We start from the raw sequence: 12,303 nt of genomic DNA on the forward strand, positions 1-12,303 counted from the left end.
AGGAAGGAAAAGATTTTCTTTTCTTTAGGCCAGCTTCCCTCTCCTGCCACATTTATTTATTTGTTTGTTTGTTTGTTTATTATTTTCAAAGACTCGTTGTTGTTGTTGTTTTAAAGATTTTATTTGTCAGAGCACAAGCAGGGGAGCGGCAGACAAGAGGGAGAAGCAGGCTCCCCGCTGAGTAGGGAGCTGGATGTGGAACCCCATCCCAGGACCCTGGGATTGTGACCCGAGCCAAAGGCAGCTGCTTAACTGACTGAGCCACCCAGGCACCCACTCCTGCCAAATATTTAGCAGGAAATGAATAAACAGAAAAAAGAGGTTACAGGTCACAACTTTTGTGTTGAGATACTCAAATTCTGTGTAACAACAGAATTTGAGTATCTCAACACAAAAGTTAAGAGGGAATTTGAACAGGGGGAACTCAGAAAGGAGGAATGAGGAAATGGTCAATACTGGCAAGTCTTTCAAAGGTCTGAGAACAGAGAAGGTACAGAAAAAGTAGTCACTGATGGAAGTAAGTTGATTTTTTTTTTAAGATTTTATTTATTCACTTGACAGAGAGATCACTAGTAGGCAGAGAGGCAGGCAGAGAGAGAGGAGGAAGCAGGCTCCCTGCTGAGCAGAGAGCCCTATGATGATGATGATGATGATGATGATGATGATATGATGATGATGATGATGGGTGGGGCCCAATCCCAGGACCCTGAGATCATGACCTGGGCTGAAGGCAGAGGCTTAACCCTCTGAGCCACCCAGGCGCCCCCTGATACTTTTTGCTATGCAGCTGTCAGTGCCTGTGGGGAGAGGCAGGAGGCCACAGGCTTTCTAATTCTAAAGATCGCACCCTCAAGGATTGAGATTGTCATTTTCTTCCAGCCAGTGCCAAGGGTCATTACATTCTGCACTGACGTTTTCCTAAACAACTGTGCAATTACATCATCCTGGTTGTAGATACTGTCGCTTAAGGGGTTAAGTACCTCGCCCCCAGTTCTGAGGCCACTAAGCGATATAGACAGTTACATGGCACACCATGATACCTTGTCTTCAGTGCTCCAGCTTCTTGCACCAACTTATGTCCGCTTTCAGGAGTGGAGTACCCTGCTAACATTATTCCTGCTGAAACAGGCTCTAGGAAGTAATCCAAAATGGCCAGAGTGTGGCACTTTGGGGAATGTGTTTGATTTGCATTCCAAAGGCCTGGGTGAATCAAACCTCAGCTGTGTATCTGCAAACTTTCGGCAGGTCATTTCCTGAAAGAGTTACTTATTCTTTGGGCCTCAGGTTCCCAGGCTGCAGAATGTATTCAAAAGTGGTTTTCAACTGTACGGTGCAATGCCAATGTACAAGGTGGATCTTCCTGTGGATTTAAGTCCATGTGTCGCAGAGCTCTTTACATTTGGGGAATTTTAATTGTAGTCATTCGACTTTCTTCTTTGAGCCTCATTTGTATGCAAGAGTTTTTCTGGAGAATTGTAGGTGAGTACAGACCTGGAGAAACTTAAGGTAATCAGGAGAAAGTGTTTTGGTTTCTGGAAAAAGAATTTCCAACTGTGAGAACCAGAAAGGATATATTTTTTTCCAGGTAGGGCTAGGAAAGACCATTCTCAGCACCATCTAAACTAGGAAGAAGGAGACAATTTTGTTCTCAGGGATGAAGAGAAACACTGGGATGAAACAAAGTAGCAATCATCTTTGACACCCAGCTTGGGCATTTCAGAGCTTCAGTTCCTTGTTTCCCCTTCTGTCCGTAGTATTAGCACATTTAGTGAAAGGGAGGGATTCATTCAGCCTCATGCTCTTCATCTGAGTCACAGCCTTAACTTTGGTCAATGGCTGACTCCCATTTTTCAGATCAGGGGAAAAATATGCTTTATGCCAGAAAGGGAATAATAATATCACAAATAAGGGAAAACTATAAAGTGCCATGGATTTGGAGAATGACATTTGTTATGAAATAGTATTTTTTTTTAAGATTCTTATTTTTTTATTTGACAGAGAGAGAGATCACAAGTAGGCAGAGAGGCAGGCAGAGAGAGAGGGGGAAGCAGGCCCCCCACTGAGCGGAGAGCCTGATGCGGGGCTCGATCCCAGGACCCTGGGACCACGACCCGAGCCGAAGGCAGAGACTTTAACCCACTGAGCCACCCAGGTGCCCCTGAAATAGTGTTCTTGAGCCTTCTACATGTCACAGCAGTTCAGTTGCCGGCATCGTTCTTTACAGGTCTGAGAGGGAAATGCAGTTCTATGATGGATGGGAGAAAGGAAAAGGAAGGAATCGAGAGTGGGAAGGAATGAAGGAAGGAAGGAAAGAAAGAAAGAGGGAGGGAGGGAAAGGAAAGAAAAACAAAAAGAAAAGAAAGAAGAAAGAAACAACTATGAGGAAATAATAGCCTGACTATAAAAAAGCATAAATTGAAAAATGTAAAACTAGATTAAACCATTGACGTCCCCCTGGGTATTATACACAATCTGCACTTTCCACCTTTGTGCACAGCAGAAACCTTAGAAATTTCAAATGATCCAAATTAGGTTACTCACAAGATTCTCCACATTCCTCTGTCCCCGGAAGTGTGACGGTTGAGTGGCCCAGTGCCACTCAGGCATCAGTTTTGCAAGTAAGGATGAGCCAACAGGAAATTTAGGAGAGCCACACTGGAGAAATGTATTAAAAGAAATTGCTTTGTCTGTTTTCTAATGAGCTTTTTAAAAAGGAATACGCACTTTGGAGTTTTTTTGTAAATGGAATACTTGCGCCAAATTCCCCTGCACATTCATTGCGATGCCATGTTAAGAGCAATAAAGACATGTAGCTTCCTCCCCTGCCCGCACTCGCTCATTTGAATTGCTCTTTGTTGTACGTTCCTACAGCCCAAGGTTGTTTTTGTCCCGGGAGTGGGTGGTCAGTGAATGGAATCGAACAACTTTGGGGAATGGGAATAGAGGTGAAACTAGCCAGAGCTCTTGAATCCTGGGTCAGAACCCAGTGACGCTAGGCAAGAAAGCTCAATTCCCAGCAGCTTCATGATCCGAAACATCTGTTTCTATATTTGGCATCATTCCACTTTTTTATTTATAAAATTGTTCCCATCTTTGAAAACACTTTAAAAAATAAAGAAGGTCCCATTCCGTCCCTTCTTTCCACTCCCCGGCACATGCATTTGTAATTACCTGGTTTAGTCTGTGTGTTGAATCAGCTTAAATTGAGAAGGTTGCCTACATCTGATTTCAATCTGCAGTGCTGGGCAGTTACCACCCTTGTGTCTGCCAAACTGTGCCTCTGCCAGAAAAAGGATAAGACTCACACCAGGCTATTTCCTAAAGAAGCCACTTGACTCAGATTAGATGTTTAATTTCCTTAAAATATTGTTCTGGATCCAGGTCTCTGTTCCCTAATTGGGATTTTCTGATATAATTGAGGAATTTTGCTTATTTGCTGAGTTTGTTCCAGGATCCAGCTGGCATTATTCTAAATGCCTGAACCTCAAGGAAGTAAACTTCACTGTGGGCACTGAGCATCATACCTCACTACTCTGAAGGCTGGGCCAGGCTCATGTCGTTCATGGCTTTTTTTAAGGACCATTATACACACCATGTGATTGAATTAATTTTGACGGAGAAGGGCTTCTAACTTATGGCAGAAGCCTCTGATCCTGAGGTACACAGCTCTTGAAATATTTTCCTGGATAAATTAAATCAAAGTAGAAAAAAAAATTACTTTGCTTTAATTCCATTTGTAGTTATGACATTCACCTACAAACCAAGTTTCTAAATCTCCTCAGCTATGTTCACTTGAAACACCTCCCACTGACCATAGTTTGAGATCTTAAATTCCCGCCCCTGCCCCCCCTTCAATGGGCCATAATTTCTGAATGGTAAAAAAAAAATAAGAATGTCGAGCTGAGTTCTACATTTTAAACCAGAGTTCCGGAGTCTAGAGGCTCCCAGCACTTTAAAAGCCTGTAGGAGCCCCTTTGTGTGTTAGCAGGATTAGATTGTTAAAAATCCCTTTGTGTATTTTGGACATTGGTAAAACCATATGCACCAGGCTGACGGACTGCCATTCTGCTGGGGTGTTTTTAGTAGATTTAGGCCATACAACCAGCAAGCTGGAAGCAAAATCAACGCAGGCGACACAGTGGGGAGAGGGAGAATATCCACATATATCAGGGCCTTTAAAAAGGTAATTTAATCGTGACCCAACCACATACCAGCCAGCAGTGGGGTTACCATCGTATAGTCAGAAGTTTGTTTTGCAAGAAAAGCATCAAAACCAAAGAAGATAAAGAATAAAAAAGATGAATGGCACAATGCTCAGCTCCCTCGGCAGAGCGTTTCACACTGGGAATGGTTTTGTCAAAGGAACCACGGACATTTAAAGTTGGCTCCCGGAGGTCTCGCCATTTCCTGCGAGGGCCCCTGCCCGCTCTGTCCTTCCTTTGTCCCGGACGATCCCTCTCATCCATGTGCTTTTCTGTCTCTGGTGTGTCTGTGCTCTGATTCGTGATGTGTTTATCTCAAAGTTTAAATCTTAGAGGCAACCGCATTTCTGCTTTTCTCACTCAGCTCTGGTAAAGCAGCTCCAGGGATTGGCTGTGGGCTCACCAGTTGTTAGTTTCTTCTACTTTTCTTTTCTTTCTTTTTTTTTTTAAGATTTTATTTTTTTTATTTGACAGAGATCACAAGTAGACAGAGCAGCAGGCAGAGAGAGAGGGAGAAGCAGGCTCCCTGCCGAGCAGAGAGCCCGATGTGGGACTCGATCCCAGGACCCTGGGATCATGACCTGAGCCGAAGGCAGAGGCTTTAACCCATTGAGGCACCCAGGTGCCCCTCCTCTACTTTTCTAACAAAAGCTGCTGCCGCAGACCCCCAGCTGCTGGAATGCATTGTATGCAAAGAGAACCATTGCTCACTTGGTTTTAGTATTTGCATGTTTCCAAGTCAGATTACATAATCTCTAGGTAAAGTCTGATTTGAGTCATTTCACAGATATTAATTGAGCCCTACTACAGAGCAGGCACTTTTCTGGATGCTTTGAGTCAATCAGAGAAGAACCAAGGATCCTGTTCTCCAGGTTGCTGAAGGGAGGGGCTTGTTTTCAGCTTGTCCTCTTGTGTGTGTGTCAGGTTCACTGAGTGACGGGTGCAGTGGGAAGAACTCTCCTTGGTCTGTGATGGAGCACACCTCTGTCTGCTAGATGGAGCAGTCCCCTATCTGCTGTTGGGGCTTCTTTGAATCTAATACACGGTTCTCATAGTTCCTTCGTGATTCCAGTTAGAAGTTCCTTCCCTCTAGATCCTGCCGGAGCGGTATATTTATGTCTCACCATGGTGATTTTCGTACTGGAAAGGGACAAAATATAGATGTAGCGATTGTTGGTGCGGGTGAACTGAGAATGTCACTATGAAGAGAGCCAAATGGGAAGGGAAGGGGGATTTTGTAGTAAACGCAGAAATGAGCTTCAACCAGTTTGTTAGCTGGAATAGTCGTCAGTAGACTTCTGTTTGATGTGCACACAAACACATGGCCCCGGAGGCTTCATTCTTACCATAAAGTCCTCGAGAGGAAGCTGGCAGTGCTGCCCAGTGTCTTGTGTCAGACCGTGACCCAGGCGAGGTGTTTGTTAATCGAGGGTTTCACTTTCTTCTGCCTTCTCCTGTAGAGTTGCTGGAACTGCGGCCGCAAAGCAAGCGAAACCTGCAGCGGCTGTAACACAGCCCGGTACTGTGGCTCATTTTGCCAGCACAAAGACTGGGAGAAGCACCACCACATCTGCGGACAGACCCTGCAGGCCCAGCAGCAGGGGGACACGCCCGCAGTCAGCTCCTCCGTCACGCCCAACAGCGGGGCCGGGAGCCCCATGGACACACCACCAGCAGCCACCCCGAGGTCGACCACCCCGGGGACCCCTTCTACCATAGAGACAACCCCTCGCTAGACGTGAACTCAGAACTGTCAGAGGAAAGACAACACAACCAACACGGAACCAATTCCTCGTCCTCAGATGCTCAAAGTTGTTTTTTTGTTTGTTTCTAGATGAACTATCCTATTTCAGTACTTCAGCCAGAGAGGACCTAACTGTATCTTGAGGTAGTAGTAAAACAGAGGGCCAGTAACGGGTCGTAATGACTTATTGTGGATAACAAAGATATCTTTTCCTTAGAGAACTGAAAAGAGAGCAGAGAATATAACATGAAATGATAGATTTGACCTCCTCCCTGTTATTTTCCAGTAGCTGGGATTTTAAACTAGGTGACCTCATTAACCGATGCTTTACCAAACAGCAAACCAAGAGATTGCTAATTGCTGTTGAAAGCAAAAATGCTAATATTAAAAGTCACAATGTTCTTTATATACAATAATGGAAAAAAAAAAAAAAGAGGAAAACCCTCAAGGGCATGAGCATTGGCTACAGCGGTAGACATTTTAACAAGAAGATGAATGGCGTCCGTGGGTTGCTAACTGAACTTTGAAGACCCGCTACAAAACGCGCAGATGTGTAGCATATTGGAAGGAGACACAGATGTTCGTTTTTTTTTTTTCCTGTTTCTGAAAAGAAATAATAATATCCAGGTCAACAGAATGAAAAATGAAAGATGATTTGCAGTGGGATGTATGAATACAGCAGCAAGAAAAAAAAATGCCATAGTACAAAAGGCTCCTTTTATATATATATACATACATATATATATATACACAAGCACACATGCACACCACACACACACACACAAACACACACACACACAAAGTAAGAGACTCAGCCTGCAGTTAATTAGCATTCTGGCAGCTTTGACATCAGCCAGCTGCCCTAAATAACCCTTCAACGTTTCTTCACTTTTGCAAGGTTCCACAGAGTAAGACATTGGGTCTATTCCAGCTCATTCATTTTTATATTGAAAAATAATTAAAAAAAAATGGTGGCTCCAGCTCCAGCCCCTTTCCAAATTTTTTCAACCCCACCCTGTTTGGATTTTTAATTAAAAACTAGTAGTTCTCTTGGTGTTAAAACACTTCTGTCCTGTGAGGTTTCCCAATGGTGTTTTTCTTGTAAATGTGTTGGACAAATGTGAAGATGCATTGTAGTTTAACCATATGCCCACATTTAGTCTCTTTATTCCTAGTTGGTGAGAAACCTGTATCTTTCTATGCTGCTTTTATATCTGTATGTATTAGTGATATTTCTCTAGTAGTTCGGAAAAAAAAAAAAAAAAGGAAAAAAAAAAGACTCTTTTTTTTTGGTTGTCCTAAAGAAAAGAAAAAAAGGCTATCTTTCGGAGCTGCTATTTCTCTCTTATAGGATTTTTTTTCCTGAAAACCAGCATGCTTCACGGAATGCTAACATATTGGTGTTTTTGTAAGAGGGATGTACATAAATGTATTTTGCACTGTCATGATGACTCCCTAGGCATGCTTTTTTTTTTTTTTTTTTTTGAGCAAACTTTTAAATATGCTAGAGCCATTTCACCAAGTTTAGCTGTAGCATAGAGTAGTAGTGGAATTTTCCTTTCCTTTTTTTTTTTTTTTTTTTGAAAAATCATTATTAGGGACTTTTTAAAAAAAATAAAATAACAAGATATCCTACTTAAAAAAAAAAAGACAGTGCATGCATATTGCTGTAAGGTTGTTTAAGTATTTCTAATTTTACAAAAAAAAAAAAAAAAAAGATAAATCATTAGAGCTCCAAATGCTGAGGTGTAGACTGACAGCTTTAACACTGCTGAATGCCAGGTTATACAGTATTCTTACAAAAAGGGAAGTCAGCCAAAGACTGATCTGATGGACCAAAATCGGAATTTTGAAAAGCACCAGTACTACTTTCCAAATGATCAGCAGGTTAAACATGTTCAGCAAGGTATAGTGTGAATCCATTAACCCTTCGTTGTCCAGGGTCCAGACCAGAACTACTTGTTAGTTTTGAAAACAGTAGCCCAGGATGTGGTTGTGTGCTTTAGAGAAGGTCAGCAGTGCTGCAGGCTGTGTAGACAACCAAAGTTTTTGAGGCTGGGAAGACACTTCTCCACATACATACACACAACAGGCATTTATTTAGAAATCTAAAGCAATCCATTAACTTTGTTTTGGTTTTTCTTTTCTTTTTTTTCTTTCTTTCCTTATTCTTTTTTTTTTTTTTTTTTTTAATGTCGCCCTTGGATACGATTTTAAATGGTTTTTAAGTAACTGCATAGAGGCAGTTCTAAATGGGTTCTCTTTAAGCCTCTCAAACCTGACATTTTTAGCATCCCCCCCCCATCTCTTTTCATATACAAGTTGGTTTTAATTTTGTTTGGGTGGTGTTATTTTTTAACGGCTTTTTAGTTTAGAAAGTTTTGATGAGCAAATAAATACATCTATCTGCATGTTGGAAGTCCATCTGCCAGCACACCTGCTTCGAGTGGAATGAAAGCACATAACCAGGCTCCGAATGGGTTATATTTTATCATGGTGCTCCCAGAATCCTTTGACCTCACTCTGCTTTCTAGTCTGCTTGTGACACTGGACAGTCCTTTCTTACAGAGCTATTATATGTTCTAGGCTACGAAGGGTTAAATAATCCCAAAAATGAGGTATGTCATACCCACACGTCTTTATCTCTAGAAGCTGTGATGTATGTGAAACAGCACTGTTATTCTTAACACTAGTGTGTAAAATAAGGATTAGTACAGTACGTCTCATTACTTTTAATTCAGGGCACCCTGAGTGAAAACAAATACAAAAAAATCCCTAACTCTGAGCTCTATCTCTGATTCCTCTTCCTCCTTCCCCTCTTCCTCCTCCTCCTCTTCCTCTCCTCCTGTTTTGCTACATTCTCCTCAGTGGCAAAAAGTCTCACTCTACCTCTGACAGCATGTATATTGCACCAGTAGCTAACAAAAACTGGTCTAGTCAAACCAAATGGGCACAAAAGAACCAGGATACCAAAAGTTAAGCTCATACAGCTGCAAACCATATCACTTCTTGGTAACAATGCAGACCTCATAAACCTAAAGAAGAGAAAGAAAAGAAAACTTTTGTTACTTTCCTTTTTTGCTTGTCACTTATATACAGGCTATGTGAGAGTATAATTTGTAGGTATAACACATTTTAAAAAAAAAAGTTATCTTCATTGGATAGAATTGAATGGTGGTCGCTGATAGGAATAGGGCGTCCTCTATCTCTTATCTCTGTCTCTGACTCTTTTCTCTTTCTCTTTTTCTCTGTCATGAGACTGTGTGTGACAGGGCCACCTGTCTTTTAAATTTTTTTTCTTAACTTTTTTTTTTTTTTTTTTTATGTGTAGGTGCATGTCTTGGGGATTTAAAAATTTCAAGGCTGGTTTACTTATGCAAAGCATGCCTACGTCTGGAATACTTAGGGAAAGAAAGCGACTCCATATTGTCCGAATTCCTCAAGGGACAGAAAAAAATTGGAGACTGTTGAAATGCAGATTTAAAGTAATTTTTTTAAATATTATTTTGGGTTCTGCGACATTATTGTGAAAAATTAAAGTTGTTGTGCAATACTTAATTCAGACATGTACCACGAGTTAATGGTAGACTAACACTGGGGGGCGGGGTCTAGGCATCATGCTTTCGTCAGCATACTCTTGAGCTTTTAAGTCTACTATGTCTGAACTGTGGTTTCTTGTTTATCCTTTTTTCCTTAGTTGGACTGTAATGTATGGTCTGTCAACCTGTGAATCTTTAAAGTATGATTCAGGTATTGTTGTATTCTTTACTGTGTAATAAAAAAGTTGAAAAAAAATCTGTATTCTCTGCCTCCCTTCTCAGTGTGTGCCATGGCTGTCCCACCCACTCTCCCCGCCCCCCTCTCCTCACCCCCCACCCCCGCTCCTCCCTGCAGCCCCAGCCTGGGAGTCAGTCCTCCCGAGGGGCTGATGCACATGTGTAGCCACCCAGCTATGAAGCGTGCCTCTGGAACAGGAATTGGCCTGTCCGTGATTGGTGAACAGGGAATGATGTCAGAACAATGCAAAAGTCAGGTGGGTGAAGCAGGGATGCTACCTAGGCAAGAGGTGTGGAGGGAGAATTCCATCTTTCCAGAGGAGCGGAGCCCTTGTCTGGCTGAGGTTAGCGACTGCATAGACTGGGCCACAGAGGCCCTTTGGCTGTATTTTCATGAAATTAGAAATGAACGCCTACATGAGGCCACCTCTCCAGAAAGGTTCCTCCCAAACTTAGGAGGCTCTGGCTCTTCTGTTGCTCAGCTCCCTGGGCACAGCAGATCAGCCCGGCAGCCGAGGCAGAGCTTGCTGCCGTTTGCCGCACCAGACATCCTTCTTTAATAAAGCAGAGCCAGCATTTTCCCTCTGGTTTTTGTCCATTGTTACCGTCAGCTGTGGCAGTCTCTAACTTGGCCAGGACGTCTGAATCCTCCTCTCGGACCTGGATTTTCACGTGCTCTAGTTAAAAAAACTTGGTCGGAGCTTGAAGCCCTAACCCTTCTTGCCCCCACCCCATGAACCCTGCTCATTTTTATGTGTAATTTTCAGAACCACAGGATTTTAGTTTCGTTTTGGTTCGTGTTTTTGTTTTTGTTCTGTTTTGTTCTGTTTTAGTAATGTATGTACCACATTGTAGCAGCAGTTTCTTTCCCCTCTGAACGTTCTCGACTTTGTGGGCCAAAAAATAGTTGCAAGGGACAGGAAGACCAAGTCTGTGCAAAAAAAAAAGGCTGTGTCTGGAGAGAGGGCATGAAAGTCAATGCTGGTTAAATGGGAGGGTGTCTTGGGACCATTCTTCAGCCTCCTCTATGAGCCAGCTGGGTTCCTGTCCTAGGGTGCAGATTCTCAAACCCATCTTCCTGGGAAATGTGGTTTTTCTCACATTTCTTACTCTAAAAACAGGAGAAACAAGTTTTAATTCATAACGGAAACCTCCAAACCCTCCCATTTGCAGTAGGGTTGGATACTTAATTATTTATTTTCACAAAAGACAAACCAGCCTGTCCTAAATTGCCTATCCTTTAATATGTTCATGTACCTTTTTTCTTTTTCTCTTCAAAGTGGAAGAGGCCAGAAATTAGCAGACAAGAACAGAAATGGGACCCACTGAAATAGTTCCCTTAAAAGTGGTTCTTGAAAACACCTCTGTGACATTTTCATGCTAATGGATATGTTGGACAAATGGGAAATGCTTTGTAGTTTATATGAAAAATATGAGCAAATCCAGAGACTTCTAGGTGGTGGACCCCATTTTTTTCTACAAGTGTTAATGTTGTATTTGATATTATAAAAGAATGTGTCTACCCTGAAAGAACATACAGCTATTTCTCTGCAGTGGGTGGGGAAAGAGTGAGCAAAGGGGCACTATTCTGTATGGGTGTATATACCCTTACTCCAAGGTGAATAAATAAAGTTGTGTTTGCTCAAATCTGTCCCTGGTCAGTCTGTTCTCAGTCATACTGGGGAAACTGAGTCAGACAAACACAGTTTGGGTTGTTTTTTTTTTCCGTCTTACCTCTCAGTCTGTATGAGCAGGGATATAGGGCCAAGTTCATTACTTCTTTGCTTTTGGAATTTTGAGGTTCAGGTATTTGCTGAAAACCCTTCAACATTATACTTGGAGTGTCATGAGAACTTACGATTGAGACAATAAAATGGTCTATTTTACTATAATAAGAATAACCTTTGGGGGGAAACTCCTGACAGGTAAGAGAAAGTAATATCTGCTCTTAGTTCTTAATGCCAGTGTTCTGCTGGAGTTCTGTACTGGAGTGTCAAGAAAGAGATAAATGACCCAGTGGGAATCTGAGACAGTGGAGGGAACACGGCTGCCTGACACCGTGGCGGTCCGTACCTAAATCAATGGCAACTGAAGCCCTTTTCAGGGTCTCGTGCAGGGCCAAGCACCCAGTTAGCACTCAATAAATATTAATTGTGAATACAACCGTGAGTCTGCAGCTAGAATGATGTGGTGCCGGTTTTCCCAGAAATGAACAAATTGGCTGGAGGAGCAGAGCGCCAGGGAAATGATTTAACTGACTGAGGGAGTGAAGAGGGGAGACCAAACCATTTGCAGCTGATCAGGCAGGGATACGAGGCCGTGCCACCACTGCTTACAGACATCAGAAGACGCAGATGCTGAAGGAGTGAGGGAACGGCTTGGTTCACTGCTTGATGGGAGGACTATGGTTATTGGCGACAAACACACAATTGTTACAGTTCTCTCTTAACTTATTTGTGTAACACACCACTTCTAAGCAAGGCTTAGAAAATACTTTGGGATTTTAGACAACGATCAGCTCACAGTGAAAACCGATGTAGCCGGGACCTCACGGGCTCTGATCTGACCACTTAGGGCCCCT

General features: G+C 42.5%; 1 protein-coding gene across 1 annotated transcript in view; it reads left to right on the top strand.

Moving 5' to 3' along the window:
• RUNX1T1 (RUNX1 partner transcriptional co-repressor 1) overlaps positions 1-9,480 on the top strand; it is a 130,213-nt gene extending 120,733 nt beyond the window's left edge. Inside the window, 1 exon segment of the mRNA XM_082719647.1 lies at positions 5,663-9,480. Within this exon segment, the coding sequence (XP_082575773.1) occupies positions 5,663-5,938 (276 nt within the window). The 3' untranslated portion in view covers positions 5,939-9,480.
• Positions 9,481-12,303: the final 2,823 nt, after the last annotated feature.

The sequence above is a fragment of the Mustela nivalis genome (assembly GCF_964662115.1).
Source record: "Mustela nivalis genome assembly, chromosome: 2".
In the NCBI taxonomy this organism is placed as follows: domain Eukaryota; kingdom Metazoa; phylum Chordata; class Mammalia; order Carnivora; family Mustelidae; genus Mustela; species Mustela nivalis.